This window comes from Grampus griseus (assembly GCF_964374135.1).
Source record: "Grampus griseus genome assembly, chromosome: 15".
Classification (NCBI taxonomy): Eukaryota; Metazoa; Chordata; class Mammalia; order Artiodactyla; family Delphinidae; genus Grampus; species Grampus griseus.
The window spans coordinates 29562547-29587804 of NC_139009.1; the positions used below are offsets into that span (position 1 = coordinate 29562547).

The window sequence follows — 25258 nt, forward strand, 5'->3', positions numbered from 1 at the left end:
AAATCACCTCTTACCTTATTTTAAAGGCTCATGTACACTTTACAGAAGCAATTTTTCTAGCCCTGGACTTGAAGAAAATATAATTACTGTCTTATGTTTTTGTTTATTACTATAACCAAGCAAGTTGATTTTAACATTTACTCTTTATTGTGTTGTATGAAGTACCTATGTAATGCAAGTATGTACTGTACTAAAATACCCATATTTCCAAATAACATTATGTGGTGTAGCCCACAGTCTCTGCAGAAGCATTGTGAGTAACCTGTGCCTTTACACTTTACAATCCATTGTTGGCTGATGTGAAAAGTATGATAACAGATGAAGAAAAAAAAAATAAAGCTAAGTATGAATACATTTTTCCAAACATACACATACACAGCTTAGAATGGAATCCCAATGGAAAGTCAAATGACCATATTTGATGTAGTACCTATAAGATGTAGACTCTGCAATAAAGAGCCAAAGGCACATAAAAATATATTTTAACTTTAAAAATAACTTAGTTACAGTAATACTTTGCTTGTGTCTTACCAACATGTAGCTGACAGTCAAAATTTCGCAATATAGATATAATATATAGAGATATATAAGAGCTACAAGCAAATCCCCAAAACCCATAAAGTTGTTCAAATGTGAAAACAGAGAAAAGTTTTAACACTGAAGAATTTGCTATGGTGAGCCCAAACGATATAATATAGAAAAGAGTCTAGAAAAAAGGCGTGGGTGTTAAATAAATTTTGACTTCCTCTCGCTCAGAAAATGCCAGAGTACTGTAAAGGTCCTTAATGTGACTGGCACGGCCCTTCATAAGTAGTGCCAGCCCTGGCCAAGCCAGATTTCTTATGTGTCTGAAAACAAAAAATGTGAGCTGTACATCAGCAATGCCCGCCGAAAATGGGTTCTGACTCACTTCCTCTCTTTGCCAGGATAGGTTTGTTTTTTTTCCACTGTTTTTGCAAACAGGGTATACCAGGTAAAAAAATATTTTGTAGGAAAGTTATTTTAGAAAACCCATCACATGACAGCAAGTATAGCCAGCGAAGCTCTTCTCTTTGTGGTTAGTTTTGTTTTGTTCTGTTTTTTGATACCTTTTACCCCAAATGAAAAGAGCCGGCGGTGTCCTGTTACTTATTTTTATCCATGACATTCAGCACCTCATCTAGAAATGAGGGCCCAAGATCGAGCTGCAGGGAGAGGAGGGAACCCGTGAGATCAGAGAGGGACTCCTCTGATTTAGTCTTTTCCTTGACGAGCTCGCACGGGGCGGAATGGTCAAACATGTCCTCGGCCGCCCAGTCGGGATACTGTTCGGAGAGGCTGGAGGAGTGGCTGCCCCTGCCCTGGCTGGACTGGGATGCGGACCCGCTGGACCCCCACGAAACGTCCCCCTGGTGGACCGTCCCGTTCTCCAACAGGCTGCTTTCCTCCGGAGCCTTCTCCTCCATGACTGGCTCACAGCTAAGCCGGGGCAGCTTTCCCGGCCCTAAGGACTCCTGTTTGGAACTGAATGTCACCGGTGACAACAAGGGCAACATGAGTGCCTGGGACCCTCCGATGGTTGGGAGGGAGATGGCATTTTTGAGCACCGGAGAGGGCGTTTCTGTGAACATGGAGTCGGAGGTGCTGTTGGCCCGGAAGAACTCGTTATGCCCAGGGAACTGGCCCATGCGCGCTTTCTCCTGGTTTCCAGGTAGAAGCTCATAGTTGCCTTGAAGAAAGGAAATGTCTCCAAAGACATCGTGCTGGCCCTCTTTGCCAATGTGAATGGTGTGGCGGAAGTCTCCAAGGGGAGGGCTGATCATATCTGGAGACAAGATGTCCCTCAGTTTAAATTTCTTTCCTTTCTTGTTATTGGCAGCTTTCAGGTAAATTGGGGTCTTGGCTGGCATTTTGGAGTTTGAGGATGTCGATTTTGCAAAAGGGGAAAAGGGCGACTTTCTTCACAGATGTTATATGTTTCCCAATATCCTTTTTGATAGGAACTGTCACATCATTTTTCTCAAGTAGCTCAGAAGTGGCTCTGAAATGAGATGGAGGTCTAAGAGGCCTTCCTGGACTTACAGCCAAGCAGGGCTTTCTGGAGAGCCGGTTACATCCGCCAGTCCCTTCCACAGCATGGAGAAACCTGGAAGAGAAACCAAAGCAGGTTATAATTAGCTGACCCTTCAGGGATCACTTGGGCTTCACTTTTTCACTTTTTCAAGAGCCTGTAAATAATGGCAGGACCAGTTCCCATCTGAAGCCAAACTTTATTTTGTTTCTCTCCATTAAGCAGGATAAAAACTTTGATCTTAACAAGGGTCCACTAATCTTAGTCTTACTTCAGGGGAAAAAAGAAAAAAGGGAGATAAAGAGAGATTAAAAAACCCAAACATATGACATCAGCACTTTTTAAACATGGTCATGGACACAATTTTCTGGATACGTCTGAGATTTTAGTCCTTTTCCTCTGTTATAAGAACTGCTCTCAGCACATGAGCAGAGTGATTTCAGCTCCTTAGACACAACTGAATTTGTTTTAAAATATATATTCTCTCTTGCATTGGCGTTCACACTAGCAAGACGAAGAATATTTTGTTGTTGATTGACTTCTTTATATAAATAAAAATGCAATACAATGAAGTCCTATAAGGAAAGGAACTGGAAATATCATTTACTAAGTGACAGTGAAGCTAGTATCCAACAAAATCTCAGTGAAAATGCATTCTTACAGTTGAGACAACTGAGATTCGGAAGTCAAAAAAAAGGAACACCCTTTCTCAGTAACATAAAGCCATTATGGAAGTTGGAGCTGGAATCAAGTTGTGGCAGAGAGAACGGGGCTGTCAAAAATTTCAGGATTTTAACCTAAATGGGAAAAGAATTTGAAGAAGAATAGATACATATATATGTGTAACTGAATCACTTTGCTGTACACCTGAAACTAACACAACATTGTTTATCAACTATACTCCAATATAAAATAAAATAAAAAGATTGTGAAAAGCAAAAAATAAATTCAGGATTTGGCGACATTCTGAAATGGAAGGAAAAGAACAAAACTGCTTCTTTTTCAAAGAGAAAAGTGTGATCATACATAATAGGTTGGGTCTTCACTTGAGAATACTTTAGAAACATTTGCTGATAAGCTTGTATCCTTTCCCTGTGGTAGGCAGGGTTCCAAGTAAGTGGCCGCCTGGTGTTAATGCCTTTGTGGGTAGAACCTGCGAGTTGCTTCTAAACAAGGTGATGAGATGTCACAGCCCTGATAAGGTTACATTATAAAAGATTCCGTCTTAGCAGACTGGAGGGAGGCTCCCTTTACTGGTTTTGAAAAAGTAAGCCACTGAGAGAGAGCATATGGAAATGAATTCTGCCAGCAACCTGGGGGAACCTGGAAGTGGATCTTTTCCCAGTTGAGCCTCCGATGAGACCATAACTCCGACCCCTAGTTTACAGCCTGATGAGACTATGCATCTAAGCCCTGCCTGGACCTCTGACCTGCAGACACTGTGAGACAGAACACAGGTAGGGCTGTAAGCCACTATGTTTGTAATTTGTTACCCACGTAGAAAGCTAACACACTCTCCCTGCACATGCTATATGACACAATTAGAAGTGATGGGCTACAAGAAGGTTTGGGGCTCTCGTTTCACAGATGAGAACCTCTTCATCTCTTGAAAATAATCCTCCAACTCTTCAGTCACATCAGCTGACATGGAGAAGCTAAACCCTTCGCCACTGTGGGAATTCCTAAAATGGCTCTGCTGTGACCTCTCCCATTGGGCTCTCCTCCCCCTGGCCGCAGAGCAAATAAATAAGTAAATAGTCCGAGGGCTGGGTTAGATGGTGGCTTGAGAGCCACATTTGCTTTGTAGCAGCTGGAGGCCGTCTATATCTGCCCCATATTTTTTTCCTTTCAGCAACAGTTTTAAATTCATTTGCCTGTGGCAGATGGTGAGGACTCTGCTCCAGCCAGGTAACAAGTAGCTCTGTTTGGGAAGTGGCAGGCACCCAGGCCTAAGGAGGCAGAGAAGGATGAGCTGGAGAGACCACCCCTACCCTGGCTCTGGGAATGGGGAGGAGGCCAAGGTGGCATGAGGGTTTGCACCCAGTGCAGGCTACCCTGGAAGTTGCCAGATACGACCACACACTCCCCGGAGGTGCCTGGTGGGTTGGCCTTCCCACTTCAGATTAGGAAGGCACAGAGATACCATGTTACTAAAAGAGATGCTTGATACCAAGTGAGTAGATGGGGAACCCTAGCATGGGAAGACATGCTTGTGAGTCTGACATTCTCATAGTTTTAACTCTAATTTGGGTCTTGTAATAGTAACAGAAGTGGAAGCCCTGGGTCTTCGTGCTAAAACATCAATGTCCTTCCCCTCTAAGTGCACAACAGCCCAGGGCCCCTGCCACCCAGGGTGCCTGGTGTCGCCTCCCTGCCCCTCTAGGCACAGTATGATGACCACCTGCAGAAGCAGCTAGGGCGCTGGGCCTGCAGAAGGTGGGGGGCAGCCCTGAAGAACAGCTGCCCACTGGAGCTGTGTCCTCAGTGCACAAGGCCAGGAGGGCAGCTGCCATGGAAAGATACAGTGTGTCCACTGCAACTCCAAGGCATGTGAGGGCTGCATGTGGTCAGCTGGTGGAGCCAGGGTTATGCAAGGCCAGAACCAAGGCATGGCATTCATTTCAGATTCTTTAGAAAAACAAAAATAGCACGAAGATGCAGCTAGAGTGCTTCTCTGCTCCTCTGACTGGATCACTCACATTCACCCTTTACCTGTACAGCAACTGGGGATATTGGGGAGCAAAAGTGAGGAGAAAAGGTAGAGGGTATGCCTGCTACACTTGGAAGGCCCAGTCCTCAGTCCCTGCCTGGCCACAGCCATGGCCATGGGCCCTGCAGGCCCCTCAGCAGAGGCTTGCTCGACCTGGTAGAAGCTGGGTTTTATGTCAGTGGAGTGGATGCAAAGGTGGGAGACAAGCAACAAAAAAACAAAGAAAAAAGTAAGAAAAGGGTTGGTGAGCAGAGGCTAGATAAGCTGTAGGCAGTAGATTATCAGGAGTGGGAAAAGAAAGGAGATACCTTAAAAGGCATTTTTCTTTCTTTCTACAAATATTTACATAGTATTTACTGCATGACAGGGATGGAGGCTTCTAGGACTTTGGAAACAGTAATTTGTATTGAATTTCTATTGTGTGCCAGGGCTAGGAGCCCTCCAATTCATTGGAAGTTAAGGGAATTTGGTGCAAAAATGTCAGTTTTACAACTTTAGACAAGTTGATGTTTGTGACATGGTGCTGGGAAAATATCTGAGAGCTCTGACCCATCCATCTATCTTATCTGTTATCTTTCCTCCTCCAGCTCAGGGGCAACCATGCTTGATCCTGGGAGAGACAATCCAATACCCTGACTGCTTCCTCCCCTCCTTTCTGCTTTCTGAATGTTCTGGGCTCCTTGGCTTATCAGTCAGTGGACAGCCATGCCCCAGGCTGACTGCTCAACAACTTCTATGCTGTTGCTAAAGCAGGAAACTGCAGGGTGGTTTCTTCACTGGGAACAAAGTGCCTGGTCCTGGAGAGGGTATGTGTGCATCTCATGGGAACCACCAACGTGTCATATGACAAGAAATGTTTATTGAGAACGCCTCTATGTGCTAGGCACTGTTCCAACCTTTGGTGTGTTCTAGCTCACTCACAAGAACACATGTTAACACCCCCATTTTACTGACGAAGCATCAAGGCACAGGCTTTGCCAAGGCCGCACAGCTACTAGGCACTAAGCCAAGTGGCTGGGCATGGGCTCCAGACATGGGGGTCTTGCCATTTAAGGAGCACACTCCCTGGGAAGTCAGTCAGCTCCCAAATGATGAAGGGGGTTCCTTCCAAAGCCTCTTTAAGATACAAATATGTGATAACACGATGGGCTGATAAGAGTAGGGAAGCATGCACAGGTCTAACCTCAGTGGAATGCAGTATCTATGAAAACTACAAATCACATTCCTTAGGCCCCGGAATTCCACTTACAGAGATTTATCCAATTTACGTATACGGGAAATAAGGAAATAATACATATACAGTGTTGTCGGTCCAGCATAGTTTATAACAGCCAAGAGTTGGAAACAACTGAGAATTCCCTGGTAGTCCAGTGGTTAGGACATGGAGCTTTCACTGCTAGGGGCCCGGGTTCAATCCCTGGTCGGGGAACTAAGATTCCACAAGCTATGCGGTGCGGCCAAAAAAAAAAAAAAAATTGGAAACAACCTAATTGTCCACCTTTAGAGGACTGTTTATACAAATTAAGGTGCATCTGTACAAATGAATATTACACAGGCCTAGAAAAGGATGAAGCAGCTCTTTATATGCTGATATAGAAAGAACTTCAAAGACCTATATCTTCAAAGGAAAAAAAAGAGAGGTGCAAAAGTGTGTAGATAACATCTGTACGGGCTTGTATGTAGATAAGCTTTCTCTGGAAGCATACACAGGAAATAATGGTGAGGTGCCCACGGGGAGAGGAAGTAGATGGAAGGGGCTAAGGGTGGAAGAGAAACTTTTCACTGTACATCCTTTCATGATTTTGGATTTCTGAACTACGTGCATGAATTAGCTATTTAAAAAAAATAAGTACGAGGGTTGTTTCGGGCTCAGATTGCACTTTCCTGCAGAGACAATTTTATACGTAGGTCCTAAAAAGTCTACCGAACCCATAAGTCACTGATCATAATGCAAAAAATATTATGGGAAAGTGAGTTCAAAAGCCAAAATCTTAAGGCAGAAGGCCTCACGAGAGGGCTGAGCCTCATCTCACCTGAGCTTGTCAAAGGGACAGATCATTCCTTTCTGTGGTGATCAGGCCTTCACCAAAGAGGCTCCACTAGTCTGTATTTGTAGGATGGAAAAGGTCTCAGAAGAGGTTTTTCGTCAGAAGGAAATGAGAAGAGGGAAGAGCCCCAGGATGCTGGGGAAGGTGTGGGTGGCAGGGTACCCATGTGGAGGGAAGCACAGGCAGGTGGAGGTACTGGGGCTCAGGGGTATAGCTCCTTCTCTGAGAGGTGGTGGTGATGCAGATGAGCAGCATTTTATGATGGAATGGTCTTAAAGGCCACAACACGAAATCCCGTCCCTCCTCACCATTTTCTGAAAAGGAGACTTGGGCTCCTGGAGGCTGCTGGTGGCTGACCCACGTAGTAGCAGACAGAGCAAGGGATGAATCAGAGGGAGAGCCTGAGTCAGGTGGACACCCAGGAGGAGGAAGCGGGAGAAGAAGACAGGAAGAGCTAAACCAAAAGGGCTTACAGGCCTGACTAGAACTGGAGAGCCAGCCCTCCTGGGTGTTCCAAGATCCAAATGAAGAGCATTTCCAGCCTTTGCCTATCGGTCAGGACTCTACCACCATCAAAAACTCTCCACACTTGGGACTCTCCTGCTCTCCAGCTTTCCTACATTGCCATCATTCCTCCACTCCCACCGTCTTGGAAAGAGGAAGGAAGAAAGGGAGGAAGGGATGAAGGACTGGAGGGAGAAAGGAAAGAAAGAAAGAAAAAGAGAAAAAGAAACCATCCTATGTGTAGACCTTTCTCAAAACGCTGCCCTTGACCCTGAAATCTGAACTCTCCAAGATTGCTGATTCCGTTCTCCGGAAGTTCTTAGATCACTGTTTGCTCCTTTTCCCCCGCTTAGATGACATTTGAGGTAATATTCATCTTGGAAATTATAGATTCCTCTGAAAACAAAGGTTCCAGCTCCTGGGCACTGGAGAGGAGAGATTGGGCAACAAAAGGGTTCAACTCCCCAGTCAGTCGCCTGTCACCGTCTATCAAGGTTAGAGAGGATGTCCGGCAGATGTGTGGGCGAGAAGTCCAGCTGCAAAGGCACAGACCCCCACTCACAGGAACTTGTGAGAAGCTCAAGGGTTCCAAGACACAAAAGGACTCAGGAGGAAGTTGAAAGCATGGTTTTGATAAGAAAGGCAGTGTCAGGTGGTCATTCCTGTACCAGGCCAGACAATTCCAGTTTCTTACATGTGACTGATTTAAGCATAAGTGACAGTGCTAACAAGAGAAATCAACACAGAAATAATAATTCAATGAAGAAAAAAACTGAAGTGGCCACCCTTCCCTTCATTTCCTTATCATCCTTTTGGTAAAGAGAATGATGCTGAAAAGACCAAAACAGGGCAGCAGCCAGGAGGTGGGGGAGAAAAGCAAAGGGTTATGAAAAAGTCACACACTCAAAAATCAGTCCCTGGATGACCAGAGTTGACAGTACTGGCAACTCACAGGGCTCTGAAAAGAACAAAGGGGTTGAGATTTTTAAAAATTCCATTTATTTTAAGAAAGGAATGTTTGGTTTGTCTACTAATTGTTTTTAGATTAATTCTTAGGGGACAGAGAGGATAAAAAGGTTCTTGCATCCTGCACAATAGGTTGCAATGTTAATCTAAAACACGCATGCATAAAAACAGGGCAGGTGGGGGGGAGGCATGTGTGTGTGTGGCTGTCCTGGGGGACCTGTGGGCCTTTTCCTTTCTTCAGCTTGCAGGAAGTGAGTCTGCACTGGACTTCCCCTTTCTTGCTTAGTTGTCACGTCCTTCCAAGACCCCCTAACTTCCTATCACTTTTCGCTTTGTCTCAGTGTTGAATCAGCATGCCCTTCTTCCTAGCACCCAGATGCAGCACCGCTGCACCATCTGGGCCCCAAGCAAAAATACTTGGTTATTCCTCCTTTGTGCCTGAGGCAACAGTCCCAGGGAAGGATGGTGGCATGGCCAAGAACCCGCCACCCCTTACACCCACAACCATCTCTGGGGTATTGCTCTCCGTTGCCAACATAGGGAAGTCAATTCCACTGCGATGAGCCCTGGAAAAGTGTATTTCACCCTGGGCTTCACACTTTAAAGGGATAAAGGTGACCTGGAACATGTTCCTACAGGTTCCCAGGAGTCCAATAGGGAGACAAAGGGACTCCGTCAGGACACGTGAGAAGGTGAGGCGGAGCAGCTTAAAGAAAACTCAAATACTGAGGGAAAATGAATCTTCAGGGATCTGAAGGATTCACTGAACTGTAGTGGAAAAGGGATTAACTTGTTCAGTATGAGAGGCTCTAGGGCTACAAAAGCAGAAGCTACAGGGAAACAGCTTTTGGATCCTCTAAGGGAGAACCCAGGGTTCTGGCAAGATGGAATGGGTTGCTGTGGGAACGGGGCAGTGTACCGGGCATGCATGGAGGATGTCACCGGGCAGCAGCCTTGCCCCTGAGCATCTGAGATGTGCACAGTGGGTGGGGTCTCGTCCCTATTCATTTTGAGTGTCCCACAGGGGAAAACTATCACTGCTCATTTCCTTATGGCTCCACATCACACTCACCCATAAAAAACACAGACTTTTCCTAGAAGACTTTCCATTTGAAGACAGCAGTTATTACTAATATAGGGATGACCAGACAACCTTCTGTATCAGAAATACTAAAATATTATGACGATGAGGGCACTCATGCCAATCCTTTTGCAAACCTCTGTAGGAGTGTGTCTCTGGATCAAAGTATTTTAAAATTCAAGGAGAAAATAAAATCATACTACTAGAGGTCCAACATTGAACTTACATGAAAATCTAAGACAGAAATAAATGTAACCAGAGAATACCCTGGTAAATGGCATCCTGAAGGGATGCTTTTCATATTTTTAGTGTTTTACTCCACCCACGAGAAGATAAAAAGATGCCTTTTCTATTTTTAGATTCTTATCCTCTCCCCATATTATCTGAACTGAGGACATAGCTATATGCTGCAAGGCTATAAAACGCCATTAGCTTAGTTCCCAGCCGCCTGGCTGTCATGCAAATGAACTTATAGCCAGACTGAGCGGACTATTTTATAGACCCACTCAAAGTCTATGCTACATCTCAACCCGCAGTTATTTATAAAGGGACTTCTCGTTTATGATTCAGCTACAGCTTGTATTTATTTTTCTTTTACAACCCTGATTATATAGAGACCCACAAATACCATATGGGAGACTCACTGCTAATGTGCATACACTTCTCACATTTATAGGATCTAATTGTACTGTTTGAAAGGGTTTTTAGAAGCAAAATTGGAAGACAGAGCATCCACCTCAAAGTACCAACCCTGCACTTTTGAAGAGAGGCCATTTCAACCTTTCTCCCTATTAAAATGAGTTATTGAGGAGGACTCAAGACGGATGTGGAGCCCTGGCAGTTATAACGAGGCAGGAGAAGGGCCTGGCTCATTTACCATGACGAGTTTTACAAGGGACTCAGCCTCAGGGCTGGGCAGAAGGACCAAGGCAGAGGCACTAGCTGGTGGATATGAATCAAATAAGACCATTCCTGTGAACTGCTCCCATGCTTCTAGAACTAATGGATCTGACCTGGTTTGTGAAGCTGCAAGGACAATATCAATATAGGATGAGAATCTCACCCTGAAGTTGTCAGCAACATTCAGCCGGGAATTGGCTCAAATCTGAAAACTCAGCTCAAATCAAATAACTTGTAAAGTTGCTTAGCTGCTCACCAAAAAAATAAAAAGAAAAAAAACCCTAATATTTAAGTCAGTAACTATTCTATGAAAACTCCAACTATGGCAATAGGAATATCAAGTGATCCAAACAGGTTTGACAGGTGTCCAGAAATTCAGACTATGGTCACTTGACTCATACTACATATGGTATGGTGTACTTCGTCCTTTGTCTTCAGAGCACATGTAATTTAGGTCTCTTGACTACTCTTCCTTCCCTAACAGGATGAAGGGACAGATAGGGATTTCCATGCCATCCTCCCATCCTGCTAGGGCCCTTGACAATCGTCCACACTCGTTGCAGGGGCTCCTCTGCATCACACCAACACTGGGTATGTTTGGAACCTGGCAGTGGCCAGTGCATTCTCTACCTACTTCCACGGCAAACCCCACTGTGTTATAAACATGGAGGAGCCAGGATTTCAGCTATGGCTGGACTCCACAGTCTGTGCTTTTAACCACTGCTGATTTGATAACTAACGTGACTGCCGTGGAAGTGGGTTGAGAATGGGAGTGTCTATTCCAGGCTATCTGTCCTGAAGTCTGACAGCACCAAGAGGAAATGATACACTATGATCTCAACATCAGTGAGAGGCAGAGATGATAACCTGACCTTGTCATTAACTAAGAATGAATAAAATGGTCCCAGATACCAGCCTTTCCAACTCACTAGGAATTTTCAGTATTTTTGCCCTTGTCAAAGAATCTCAAAAGGGATTTGACTTCATGTGAAATAAAAGCCATGAGATTAAAATTTTGAGGTAATAAAAGCCCCTGAGTCTCAAGGAGAAAAAAAAATATCCTGTTCTTAGAAAAAAGCGTTAAGTGCTGGTAATTATTTTCCCAGAGGAAACACGTGCATCGTGGCCATGCATTGGGGCGCCTTGTACACCCACAAGGCTTTCGCCGGGACAATGGCTCCGTTCCCTTGCTATTGACACGTGACTTCCCTCCTGACTTTCTGAAACTAAGAAACCTGTGTTCCTTACGTGAATTGTCCTCCCACCTCTTTACCATCAACCATTATTCATAACATCCTCCAAGACCTGCTTCAGTCACTTCCTTCCTGGAGAAATTCTTAAACTCACCTCACGCAATCCAGGCTCATTACTGCCTTGCTTGGAGGTTTTCTTAGGGCTCCTAAAGAGTTTATATTTGTTTTCTTTCCTGTTCTCTTGTGATTTTGGGTCTGATATCTTCTGGTAGGTAGTAAGCTCAATAAGAATAAGGTAGGCAAAGGTGCTATAAAAAAGGAGCCGCTGTTGTTAACAGTCTCTTCTTTATGCTGGATCACTTACAGAGCCTCCTCTTGGGCTGCAAACACAAGAGGCCCTTAAATTTTATTGAATAAGCCCTTTTAGTTTTCCCTATGCCCATCCCTTAGATCAAGGGTCTGCAAATTATGGTAGGTGGGTCAAATCCAACCCTGTGTCTGTTTTTGTAAATAAAGTTTTATTGGAACACACCAGTGCTCATTTTTTAATGTACTACCTTCAGCTCAGTAGTTCTCAACTGAGGGTGATTCTGTCCCATCCCCCCCACCCCCACCCCCGCAGGTGACATTTGGCAATGTCTAGACATATTTTTGATTCTCATGACTGGGGGTGGTGGCATCTACTGGCATCTAGTAGACAGAGGTCAGAGGCACGGCTAAATGAACATTCTATGACGCACAGGACACTGCCCCCACAACAAAGAATTTTCCGGCCCCCGTTCCCTGTAGTGCTGAGGGCTGGAAACTGGTAGAGCTGCTTTCAAATGACAAGGTCAGAGTTGAGTCGCTGTGATAGGCTGTATGTGGCCATCGAAACCTAAAACACTAAACTGACGCTTTATGGGAAAAGTTTGAACCTCTGCCTTAGACGTTGGCATTTTCACGGGGTTGGATGGTGGTTGTCCATGGCCCAGCCCTTAACAATCTACCAGCAATCACACCCCTGTCCTTGGCCTCAACTACCTCTAATGCTAACTTCCAAATCTGTGTCTTCAGCCCGTACATACCTTAGTCTAGACCAGTGCTACTCAAAGTGGATCTATGGACTAGGCCAGTCCATGATGAGATAAGGAAAGAAATTGAAAGTAAGCTTCTAGAAACTTTATGACATAATCAAGCATGCGGATCTGTGGATTTTTCTTATTGGTCAGACTGTTGGCAAGTTTGGGAGCTGTGTATGATCAGGTCTGAGTGGAAACTGGGTGTGGTCCAAGCAGCTACTCATTGTGCCAGGTATCCTATACAATCCATTGGAAATTGAAACAAAGAAACAAAACACTAAAAAACACTGGTCCTTCACAGAAAGAAGCACTGGACTTTTCTCCCCTAGTCTTTCATTCCTTTCTCTGTTGCTTCCTTCAGGTACTTCCCGTTCAGCTTACCCCTGATGGAATTTGCCATCTTTCCTCCTCTTGCCAGCCCTCAGCATAGGCCTCCTGTACTTTTCCCTCTCAGTAAATGGCAGGAAGTCACCCAAATCCAAAACCCAGCTGTCACCCCCGACTCCTCGCCCTGCCTCATTCTCCACATCAAGTCCTATTACTTGTCTCCTCTTGTCCATCCTACTGCCTCATGCCTCAGCCTCACTTGTAGCTTTCACGATCTCTTGCACAAGGGCATTTGCCTTCCCACCTGTCTCCTTGCCTTCAACCTCATCTTCCACTTTATGTTTCAGTCTCTATCAGAATGTACCATCTAGAATGCTCCCTTAACCTTGAGTGGCAGGCCCACCCTTACAGCCTGGAGATAAGATAGCCTGTGAGGCCCACTTTAGCAATCAGGGTCTCGCCCAACCCTGCAGCTACATGTCCAGCCAGTCCTCAAGGCCTATACTACCCTTTTATACCTCAAACCCACCAACTCTCACACGATACTGCAATTACTAATGTCTACTCCACTAGGCTGCCTTCTCTTGGGAACAGACTATATTTAATTCATGGCTGGTACTGAACAAATGTTTGTTAAATGAACAAATGAGAAAGTTTGAGATTGCCTTGACATCTTTCCTCTTCAACCCTGCCTGCCCTGCTGAAGATGCAATCTGAGTCTTTCTGTGACTCCTACAGGAAAATAAATTTAAAACATCATCTAGCAAGGAGCTGTCATCTATTTTCTTGTGGCAAAGGGTTTCTTTCTTTTCCTTTCTCTATCCGTGCAGGGTTAGAATTTAACAGCTTATCAATGTGAGCCACAGTAATTCTACAGACTCATACAGATCGTTGAGATTAAGGCAAAAAATATTTGTTGACATGCTATTTCAAAGGGAAAAGACTTCCATCCATGACTGCCATGTGCAAATAGAGTCTTAGAGAGACAGGCAAGACTCTAGAAAGATCTGACAATACATTTCCCGGAATGCAGACTTACAAGTTACATTTAAGCCAATCTTAAAGAATGAGGCCCAGGAGAAACAATGAGCTTGCTCGCCTGACCTCTCCTTTCAAAAGGAAATGGATTAAGGGGAAACTTGGATTATTTAGCCCAAGATATACAAGGGAACCTGCAAGAAACTGTATAATGAACATTCTACAGAAAAAGATTGTTTTAATATCAGTGTATAACTAGCACAGATCAAGTACTTAAAAAAAAAAACCCACCTATTAAATGAATGAACACATGGGCAAGCAAAACAGTAGACAGAGCTCTCACTGCTATTCTAGGCCTTAGGGGAGGAAAGAACTGGGTGAAACGTTGAGCCAGCCCTATAGGATTCTTTTACAACTCCAGACCATATGGGGGCCAGTCACCTCCTGTGTAAATGGGATAATCACCCCAAACCCGTCTATCTCTCAGGTGATTATAAGAGCTGAGTGTGAAAATCTTCATAGAGTGCTATGCAAGCACAAAGCATCTTTATCCCAAATGAAAAAGCAGAACATCTACTGAAATACAGTGCTAAGGAGGGGAACCATTCTAATTACCAAAATAACCATATCCATTTTCTCCTTAAAATGTCTCTGGCAGTCACCAATATATGATTGCAGATGGGGCTAAAATGATTTGTGTCTGCCCTGTGAACAACTGGAATTCTTACCTCCAGCTTAATTAGAGAATAATTCTGTCAGCAGGACACGGAGCTAACTTCTTTACATGTACATGTATCCTTTATCTCCAAGGGTAATTCCTCCAGCCTTGAGAACAAATGGGACTCCTTTGAGTCAGGAAAATTACAGCCAATGATTGGTCAGATGAAGAAAAATTTAAAGGCATACAGTTATTTTCTTTAAATATTTGGTGAGCTGTCAGGTGAGAGGGAATCAGTACCATTTGAAGAAAAGAATTAGGTGTGTGATTAAGGTTCAAGGAGAGGCCAGGTGGGGCTGGATGGGAAGAAGTCTAACCAACTTGAGTTAATCAGCTTAAAGAATGGGAAAGGCCCATCAAAGGAAGTTTTCCAGCTGAGCCTGAGACTGTGGTAGGAATTCCAGAGGGGAGGGAGAGCATTCCTGCACTGGGAGAGGAGTTTGGGGAGATACCCGCTAGTCTGTGTTCCTCATTTCAAGTAGCAGCCCCCGGTATGTGCACATAAGCTTCCTGTGCACACAGACAGGTAATAGAATCATAGATTTGTGTTTGAGATTTATTTATACTTAATAAAGAAAACGGATGTTAGAGTTCTAGCTTCTAGGGAATTTTAAGAAAAAAAACAATGCTTTTTAGTGAAGTTAAGACTATCCTTAGAATAAAAATACTTTTTACTAGTTTATAAAATTTTCATTATCTTTTCTCATTTTCCTGATATTAAGGGTACAAAGCAATGCCAATGACTTTCTCTGAGAGCCTCAGCTTGCTCATCTGTAGAGTGGAGATAGTAACGGTGTCTTCTTAGCAGGAGACGGCACATACAAAGTAGAAATAGTTGCTAGTGTACAGCAAATTCAGGTTTGCTTTTGGAACTTTTATTTCCCCCCAATGTTTCTGATCTGCTGTTGGCTGAGTCTGCAGATGCAGAACCCACGGATACAGACAGCCAACTGTATAATTCCTCATTCTACGAAAAAAATGGAATTGGGAAAAAGTCACTGTTTTAGTCCCCATACTGCCCCTGAGATATGTCCGGCAGTGACACTACCTGCCGTGTCAGGTGAGCCCACAGCTTAAGGGCTTAAGAGGAATACAGAACAAAATCCACCCATGAGCGTAAACTTCTACTAAAACTTATGTAAGGCCAAAAATCAACATTAGTTTGGAAAACATTTCACTCTGAAGTCATCTGAGAGCAGGAAACGAGTTTCCAGTTCGGTGCAATGCTGTGCACAGTGGGACATGTGGCTTGAGCTGATTCATTCAGCGAGCAGCAGGCTTTGGAGAGAGCCTTCCATATGACTTCATCCAGTCCCTGGCTAGTCATTCACCTTCCACAATGTCCATTCAACAACGAACATCTAATAAGGACCTACTGAGTGCCAGGCACTATTCTAGGAACCGAGGCTACAGCAATGATGTGCTCACAGAGCCTACGTCCCAGCATGGAGACAGATGATCAGTGAGCACACCAATGATGAGTGGCTCATGCAGGCATGGCTGAGAGGTCTAGGTGAGCATTAGGAAACAACAACGCTCATCCTTCCAGCACCGGGACTGCCCAGTCTGTGCTGTAAGCGGACACACGGTACCGAGCCACCACAGTCACACCTGGGCAGGAGAAAGCTTCAATGGAGGTTGGAACAGCCCGGCCGAGAAGACTTTGAGGAAGTTCTGGTGGTGGCCTGATTTTCAGAGTACCTTGGATGATCATTATCACCAAAACCAAAGGATTGGAGGAACCTCCTTTTGAATTTGAACATTTGGTAGCCTGGGAAGGAATAATTTTACTATGGTCAGACTTAAGCTTGGGTAACTGAAAAGGATTTCTGGCTTAACAATGCTAAGAGAAGATAACACAGGTAGGAATAGACTGTCCATTTTTTCATTAAGTCCTATTGTAAAAAAGATGAATGCCAAGCTAAACTAGGTTCAGTCCCTACTCTCAAAAGAGCCAGTAGTCTAGGCAGCCACAAGGGTCAACAAATGATCATTTAAACACAATCAGTGTTAAAATAGGAGAAGGTACAAGACACTATGGAAAATGCCTCAGATACAAGGAAAAACCAAACACAAAAAAACAGAATCACAGCTGTTTAGAGCCAGGAGAGAGCTTGGAGAACTTCTACCAGCTTCCTCTGCACCCCCATCCTTCCCCTTGCACATCTTCCCAGACAGAACTTACCCAGAGATGGGCAAGGATTCACCTTGTGACATAGCTGGCCAGTCAAGGGCTTACCCCCGTCTCCTGCTGTGTTAAAAATCAATGTTACGTGTCTGAACTGCTCCTTGGCCAAAAAAAAAAAGTTAAAAAAATAAATAAAAAGGGAAAGAATTCACATATATTCTGAAATGGCAAAGCCACATTTTACCTAAAAATGACTTTGCTTGTTTAAAAAGTTGTGTGTAGCCTAAATGATTATAATGGATTTGAACAGAACGGGTCTTTTTCAACTAAACACACAGTCATCTATCATTGGCATGATGCGTCTACAAATATGACCTTCAGGTTGTCACCAGAACATGACGGATTCCCAAATGTGTAAGCTGTCTAAATAGAGGCCTGACTTTGAAGTTCTCTGCCCTCCACGTTGGCTTGGGCTGCCCTGCATGGATTTGCACTAGGTGTGTTTTTTAACACAGGGTTTTACATATTAGTATAGTAGTAAGACTGCTATGCTAATAGGTGTCACTGATCCTGGCTCACTGGATTCTAGAGCTAGAGATGATCGGAAATCATCTAGAACCAAAACCTTCATCTTAGAGATGAGAATAAGACCCCAAGAGGTCACAACCTGGGTCAGAGCTAAGACCAGAACCTATGTTTTCTGATCTCCAGTCCCTCTGTGATTGTCTCCACTTAATTCTGCATGAGTTTTATCAAATAGAATGGCGGGGTGTTTGCTAGCATCTTCTAGTGCGTTCCTGTGTCTCTGGCCCTGTACACCCTGCGGTTCTCTAAAAGGTTCTTGAGTTCCTTCAGCTCTGTAGGGCAGGCTACAGCGGGTGGTGTCTGCCTCTGGCTTGATGGTTCCCAAAGTGTTTCTTGCTAGACTAGTCCTGGCAGCTGCTCTGTGGGCAAAATGATTTGATAGACACTATCTCCGTGTGGAGATTCACTGTACCAGCGACATTCAATGCTCTGAAAAGTCCTGCAGGGAGGGACCTTCATCAGACTGGTTTCCCAAAGAATCCTCTTCTGATGCTATTCCTGTCTCAGAGTTCACATGAGGTGGTGCTGTATTAGCTAACTGCAGGTGTGTGATCTCTGTAACACTCTAACAAAGAATCAAAGGCTAGAAGATTAATGATGACTTTCTCAAATATGCAAATAAAACCCAAACCACTGAAAATCCAGGTTTTAAAAAATTTAAAATTTGAGGTTCAAGCATTCTACTATTAATTCATGGCTTGATCAAGAAAATACTAATTTGAACTCATCAGCCCTTAAACTCATCAGTTTCTTGGCTATTCAGACATAGCAAACTTTCTAATATCAATATGATTTGTATTATAAAACTGTATGCTTTAATTTAAAAGACTGCTCTTCCACCAGAGGTACTGTCAAACTCAGTCATCACTATGAGACTGGGTGAACCCGGGCACTCAAGAAGTACAATAAGGCCAAGGAAGGCATCTTTTTCTAAAGGAAAGAACATACCTGACTTGCTGTAGAACTATTTGGCTACTGATATTATTTATTCTGGTTTGTGGGATGCTGTTTTGGTTTGTAACCTTGAAAGGATGGGGGCAGGAAAAGGGGAGATTCCAAATGGAGGTGAAGAGTCCTAACGCTGTTGCCTTCGGTTTTGAGACAACTTGGGTTATTTCAAGCCAAGACATCCTTTCCAGAACCCCTGCTTCAATCTGAGCAGCCTCCCACAGCTCATCACAAACCCACAGTATCAAAGGCAGTGGAGGCCAGGCAGGCCCCTTGGGTTATCCAGGGCACCCCTCTAGGTTTCAAAGGCCTCCTTGCTCTTTCACACCAGAAGGTTATCTGGCAGGGTCTGGGGCATGTACAGAACTTAGAACTGTAATGAGGCCTGACTTCTGCCAAGGACAGAACCTTCCTGCACACCTTGCTCGTGGTTCCTGCATCTTGCTTTAGCTCCTCTTGGGGCAACATCACGAGTGCCAGGGACTGCAGGGCCAGGCACCATGGATGTGGTCACCAGTCTCAAGGAGGTGACTATCCAGATCGGTTACTGGACCCTCCAACCCCCTGACCTCTAGAACTTCAAAGTAAGGATGTGTTCCACACACTAAACTCCACTTCATGTTTGGGTCCTGATATTCCTAGTAAATCTGTTTGTTTATGGTATAAATTAAACTGCTCGGGTTACCGCTAGCAGTTTGATGCTGGATCCACTGCAGATGACTACTGGCCATACTTGTGAGTTGAACTATCTTCAATAAATAAAATAATTCACATGGTATTCCCAAAGGCTGGCAATTACTGTCATCTTCCTTTGGGCGGTGGTACTGTGAGATACAGTGTACTGCGAAATGAGTTCTCTGTCAGAGGCCAAAAACCCTTAAAAGAGTCTGATTTAATAGCTTCCCTGGCCTTCCTCCCTGTTGGTGAGGGTGGGGTATTTATTTAGCATAAGGTCAAACAGACCTGAGTTCAAACCTGATTCTGCTACTTACTTAGCTGTGTGACCATGGCCAAGTTACTAAACCTTTCTGAGCCTGTGTTCTCATCTGGAAAATAAGAACAATACTATCTACTTCAGAGAGCAGTTGTGAATATTAAATGAGACAACAAGTATTAAGCACCTAAGGAAACAACAAAAGCAATAATGAAAGCATCAACTTTTTATTGGGTCTACTCTGGACCTGGCCTGTTCTGAGTGTGTTCTTTTTTAACTCATTTAATCCTCAGAGTAATATTATCCTCATTTTGTAACTGATAAACTGAGGTACACAGGCTAAGTAATTTGCACCAAGTCACACAAGTATTGAGTACCAGGGCCAAGATATGAACCCAGACAGCCTGCCTCAGAGGCTCTTAACTTCAGGGTTTTTCCCCATCTCCTTAAGCAGAAGATGCTGATCTTTGTGGAAAATTAGCCAATCATTCATGCACATACTGGGTTGCTAAATTGCATATGCATGTTTAGGTATGTTCCTTACTGTGTAATTTGGGGCAAATTATGTAAGAGGTCTTTCCACACCTGTAAAATGGGGATATTAACAGTGCCTTCTTCATAGAGTGATTATTAGAAATAAATGAGTTATTCAAGGTAAAGGGCTAAGAACAGGGCTTGGCACTTAGGGCAGGCTCCATGCAGGAAGTACCTTTGACATACAAATTCACGGAACAGTGGGATATATTAGGAGAGTTCTTTGGCTTCGGTGCTTGGTAAAGATTTTGTGGCTGGCTTAATCTAGTAGTTTCAAATGACTATACTGTCCTTGCTCTCTGGCAAACATAACTGCATTTAAAAAACAGATTTAGGGGCTTCCCTGGTGGCGCAGTGGTTGAGAGTCCACCTGCCGATGCAGGGGACACGGGTTTGTGCCCCGGTCCGGAAGATCCCACATGCCGCAGAGCAGCTGGGCCCGTGGGCCACGGCCGCTGAGCCTGCGCGTCCGGAGCCTGTGCTCCGCAACGGGAGAGGCCACAATAGTGAAAGGCCCGCGTACCGCAAAAAAAAAAAAAAAAAAAAAAAGATTTAAGTTTTTATTCCATCAGTGAATAAACAGGTACACAGGATTCTAGTTAGAAAGAAATTAGGCCCAGCTTAAATAAAATCAGACTGAAAGCAAGAATTTTCATAATTAAAAAAAAAATCAGAGCAGTCTTCCTAGAGGTTTTTCAGGTTATGAATTGGAAGTCCACTCTCTGGATAAATGTTATGGCTACTGGGCAAAGAGCTTATGAAAAATTTATGGCCTGGTAAAAGTCTTTTGGTGATGTAGGTTAAAACAACTTTATCCCCAATGCTGTTGAACACCACGAATTTTAGAAGGGAAAAAGGGCAGCTTTTGTGAACATGTTGGACATAAAACACCACTTTAAAGGAAAAGTTGGACAGCAGGTAGGACAAACCAGCTCATGTGAACAGTTCTGCAATGATTTTTATGGCATTGTATTTATTCATATTGCACCACGTTTAAATTTACAATAAAAAGCAGAAAAATGTGCAACACTTATTACTCTGGCTGTCTTTACATGTTCCATTGAGATACAAAACAGAATTTCACTGCTCAGATCTTAAGGGAAGGGGGAGCTCATCTTATTTCATGTCTGTAGCTGCTGCCACAGTCATAGCACCATGTTCCAATCATGGAATTCATAATGTAAATCTCTTGCAGATGATAACCACTGGAAAACAGGAACTGCCATGGATCCAGAAAGGCTTCCAAATTTCTCCTCTAATGTTCTTATCTGTGAGCCCAGAGGCTGGTACTGAGTGTTTTATTCAATGAGTGATGTCTGTTGGGAAACCTACATTCTTTAAGAGACTTAATGAAGAACTCTCAACCATTCCTTGGTTCTTTGACTATTAGTCTTTATCATTAATTTCACATGTGACAATGCCAAACATTTCACAACTGCCCTAACTTATCTCTGAGTGTTTCAACCTAATCTGAAAACATACCTGTGTAGCTTATTCTTAACTGTCAGAAGAGCTCATAACAGATCTTAGCTGGTATCAAAAAGAGAAAATCTCTGGAACTGTCCAGAAAAGAAGCTGCATTTCCCTGGTCGTTAGATGAAAGATCTTTTCGAAGTTAGGTTATAGGAGTCTTTTAAATTGCCTTAGGGATACCCCTGGGGCATCATCATGGCTTCTAGGTGAGCCTTTTGTCTCCCCGTGCTTCCCTGGGAAGTCCCCAAGAAAGGCTTTCCTATTCAAATCTGCTGCTCTCCTGATTTGTGTTCTTTTTTAAAGGCAGCGCCCCCAAGAAACTCTAGGATACTACTGTGAAGGCTAAGAGCTGGGGGGTGGGGAGGAAACCTTTGTCTCCCTAAGACACTCATAAATTCCCTCCCCTTACCCAGCACCTCCCACCCCACCACCTAGCACGCATCAGCGGCGACTCCCCCAAATACACCAGGTCTGGAAAGATTCATGTTGCAATACCCTTCTGACATTCCTATTCCCGCCCTCATTTTAATTCACTCACTTTTTTTTTTTTTAAACAAAATGTAATTACTTGACTGTCAGCTTGGGCTGCACTCTGGGGCTTTTACTCCTTTCAACACAGCTGCGCTCCCGGCTTTGATGCTGCTGTCCACGCAGCTTGTCCCAGCCACAGCCTGGCTCTCGGTAATGTAACATTCAAGTGCATATTTATTTTTAAACTGACCTCTCAGACTGTACAGTATAAAGGAGGTCCTGCCAAAAAATATGCTACTTTCTATTTATAAGATGAAACACATGCCTCCCGAAGTCGAGAGGGGGATGGAGTATAATAATCCATAACGAAAAAATGGCCAGATCCATTCGTCCTTACATGTCCGATACTTGTCAAGATACTTAGTTTCAAGGAGAAAGGGGAAAAAAATATTGAAAACACTTCAGTTGTTCAGAAACCACCGTACCAAAAAAAAAAAAAAAAAAAATCGACTGCCAGATCTGCAGGTTGGAGCCCCAGGCACAATGCCCCTCGTCAAGTGAGGAGAGGGCACCCAGCGGGTATTGCCACCTCAGATCTGCACCGTGCACCCTGTGCAGCCCTGATGCCAGTCCTCGGTGGGAGGGGAGCGGTAGCAATGTGCGGCTTGTTCTCAGATGGAAAAATGCAGTACGCGCCCAGAATGGCTGTCAATAGCTCGGAGGGTGCAGTGTAGCCGCGCAGCCTCACCCTGAAAAGTGGTGGGCACAAACGGTGGAGCTCTGCGATCTGGTCGTGCCGCTCGCACCCCTCCCAGTTTGCTTTATGTCCCCTTTGATCCGTTGGACACCAGCTGGAAGGGGATGCCCTAGGTATCCCTGCTCCCTGTGCATTTCCAAGCCTAGCCCCCCGCGCACGCCGGAAGCGGCCACGGCCGCCAGTTTGGACATACTCACACGCGCAGAGAAGAAGCCGTGGGCAGGCAGCAACTCACCAGCGGCGCCAAGGATCCCAGCCGCTGACCCCGGGGCCGGGCGCCGCAGTTCCCGAAGGCGCACGCAGTCCCTGCCCGCCACGCGCAGATCCAGCCGGGTCGGCCGGAGCGGCGCCTGCTCACAGCATTATGTGCTCGGAGACGGCGTGAAGGCGCCCAAGGCCGGAGTCTCCGAACTCTCCCCCAGCTCGGGCCCCACCGCTGCCCTCCCCGCCCTCTCGGACCGCGGCCGGGAGAGAAGGTGCAAACTAGACTGAGCGCTCCGCAGCCGTACTCCCGTACTGAACCTGCGAAGGGCGGGGCGGGGCGGCGCGGGGCGGGGCCGGCGGCTCGCGGGGCGGGTCAGGGCGGGGCGGAGGGCGGGGGCCGCAGGCAGACCCTTCTAGCCGCTGTACCTGAGCCCCGGCCCGGAGCGGGCGGACCGGGTTCACCCGCGGCCCGGCCTGCGGGCCCCCAAAGGACAATGGATTTTCATCGTTACCGCCCCAGCGCCACCCCCAGGGATGCGGCTTCCCTGCGAGAAGCTGCGTTCGGCTCCCTCGGCACAAAGAAAGGTCTCGGGACGCTCGGTTCGAAGAGGGACCCAGGGTGCTAGCTCCAGGGTGCCCGAGGACAAAGGGACTCCGCCCGCACCCCGGACACCTGTACAAAACCTTGTGCGCCCACCTCTCTTCGTCCCAACGATCCGATCTAGCCCGGCAAGGCTCCGGCGCGGCGGCCGGGGGGCCCTCGGGCAAGAGAAGCCACCGGACCGCGCTGCCCCGGCCCGGCCTCGGGCCCCCGGGCCACTCGAAGCCCCGGTTTGGGGGGGAGGGTCGTGTTCTGACAGTTTCCAGCTTGATCCCCTTGGAGCTGCCGCCAAAACCCGGAGAGTGGATTTGGCGCACTGGAGACGCCAGGGGCTGCTGGCTGAGCAGGGGCAAGCGAACAGCCGACGCTGCAGGTTTTTCCAGTCCAGGGGGAGGCGTTTCCTCTCCCGCGGGGTCCCTAAAAGACATCTGCCTAAAGCTGGGGCAAGCGGGTGGCGGCCGCCCCCGGACGAGCGACGGGGCGCAAGTGGCGCAGTGGCTGGCCCTGGACCGTAAAATTCAGCCCTGGGCGGCACCTGCGCCCGCTGCGCGCCCAGCCCCTTCGCCCGGAGGCCGAACGTGGAGCCGGTTAATTAATTTTCTTAATCCGTCTCCGTCTCTTCCTCCTCGAGTCTTCGGCCTGGGGAATGAGTAGGCGACAGGAAACGGCGGTGTTTTCCGGTCATTAAGGTCCCAGCCCGCACGTTCGGCCTGGGGAGGGGACTGGAACCCTGGAGAGTCGGGCTCTCAGGGCCCGACCCCAGCCCCGGGACTCTCAGGTTGAACGGAAATCCTGGCACAAAGAGTGATCCTCCAGGGGACCTTGACTTTCCAGAGCGGTATCAGCTTCAGGTCATCACAGCGACGCCCCTGGGTCTGTCTGCAACCTTGAAGGATGCATATTAAGCCTATGTTGTAAACCTTGTCTGATGTTAAGGTGAAGTGAAAAGGAAACGGACACAACTGTTCTGGAAAGCAAAATACTTGGGTGGAGTGTTAAAAGCCTCAAAGAAAATAATAGTTGGCAGGTCAAATGGCCATGAAGTTGGAAGTCAAATACAAAATTCAGCTGAAGTGATGTTAGAAATATGACAAGCAAAACAGTCCATGAAGATAAGAGACCCAGCATCGTTTCTTTTCTTCAAATGACAGCTACTCCGAAGTTTCCTTTGGCAGATACCTGAACTTTACTCCAGATTCCTAAGAGTTTTACTAGGGGTTCATATTTCAAAATATATGTTCCATTTGGCACTAATGTATATATTTTATGTGTGAATTTATTGAAAAATATTAAATGTTACTGGCCTACTTAGATAGTTATTTTATAAATATTTATGCATAGCTTTCATTGCACATAGTATTTTTATAAGTACAAATAATATGTATATATATTTATTAAATACCACGTGAAAAATTCCTTTCGCACACACATTCTTTTTTTTTTTTTCCCGGTACGCGGGCCTCTCACTGTTGTGGCCTCTCCCGTTGCGGAGCACAGGCTCCAGACACGCAGGATCAGCGGCCATGGCTCACAGGCCCGGTCGCTTCGTGGCATGTGGGATCTTCCCGGACTGGGACACGAACCCGTGTCCCCTGCATCAGCAGGCGGACTCTCAACCACTGCGCCACCAGGCAAGCCCCGCACACATATTCTTTACACGTGTGTCTTGCATGTAAAAAATTTTTTTTCATTTGCTGTGTCATTAGATGCTGTTAAAAACACTTTATTTCCACATGACTAAGTAACTTGTTTTACAGCTTATGCAAATATAGAGTGGAAAGTTTTTTGAGGTAGCAATTTTATTCCCAAACCCCATTTTCACTTTTCTACACCGTTCCTTAACTTCTAGAGACCTTCCCTCTCTGCCCTTTCTTTATGAGACTTCACTTCTGGGCTCTAAACAGTTTATCTGGAACCTGCCCCTTCAAGGGCCTAGTGGTGGTGATTTGATTTATCCTGGCTTCTTTGATGTTCCACATTATTTATTTGCACTGGACATCTTGGTACTGAACATTTCCAGTGAGGGAGAATGCCCTTATATAGTGGATTATCCTTCCAAACGAGGCATTTCCTGTACCATGATGTCT

At 45.5% G+C, this 25258-nt stretch overlaps 1 protein-coding gene across 3 annotated transcripts; it reads right to left on the reverse strand.

Annotated features, from left to right (window-relative positions):
• Positions 1-124: 124 nt before the first annotated feature.
• Positions 125-24468, reverse strand: CDC42EP3 (CDC42 effector protein 3). Of its 3 annotated transcripts, none has more exons than XM_082672551.1 (2): positions 23268-24468; positions 125-2125 (listed from the first exon to the last, which is right to left on the reverse strand). In XM_082672551.1, exon 2 carries the CDS (start codon positions 1887-1889, stop codon positions 1125-1127), a length of 765 nt encoding a protein of 254 aa, XP_082528677.1. In that variant the 5' UTR covers positions 1890-2125; positions 23268-24468; the 3' UTR covers positions 125-1124. The 3 variants fall into 3 exon arrangements, with proteins under 3 accessions (XP_082528677.1, XP_082528676.1, XP_082528675.1); XM_082672550.1 differs by lacking the exon at positions 23268-24468 and adding an exon at positions 22602-22865; XM_082672549.1 differs by lacking the exon at positions 23268-24468 and adding an exon at positions 22564-22865.
• Positions 24469-25258: the final 790 nt, after the last annotated feature.

Coding starts and splice junctions, on each gene's coding strand:
- CDC42EP3 (XM_082672551.1), bottom strand. CDS start 1,889: ATGCCAGCCAAGACCCCAATTTACCTGAAAGCTGCCAATAACAAGAAA.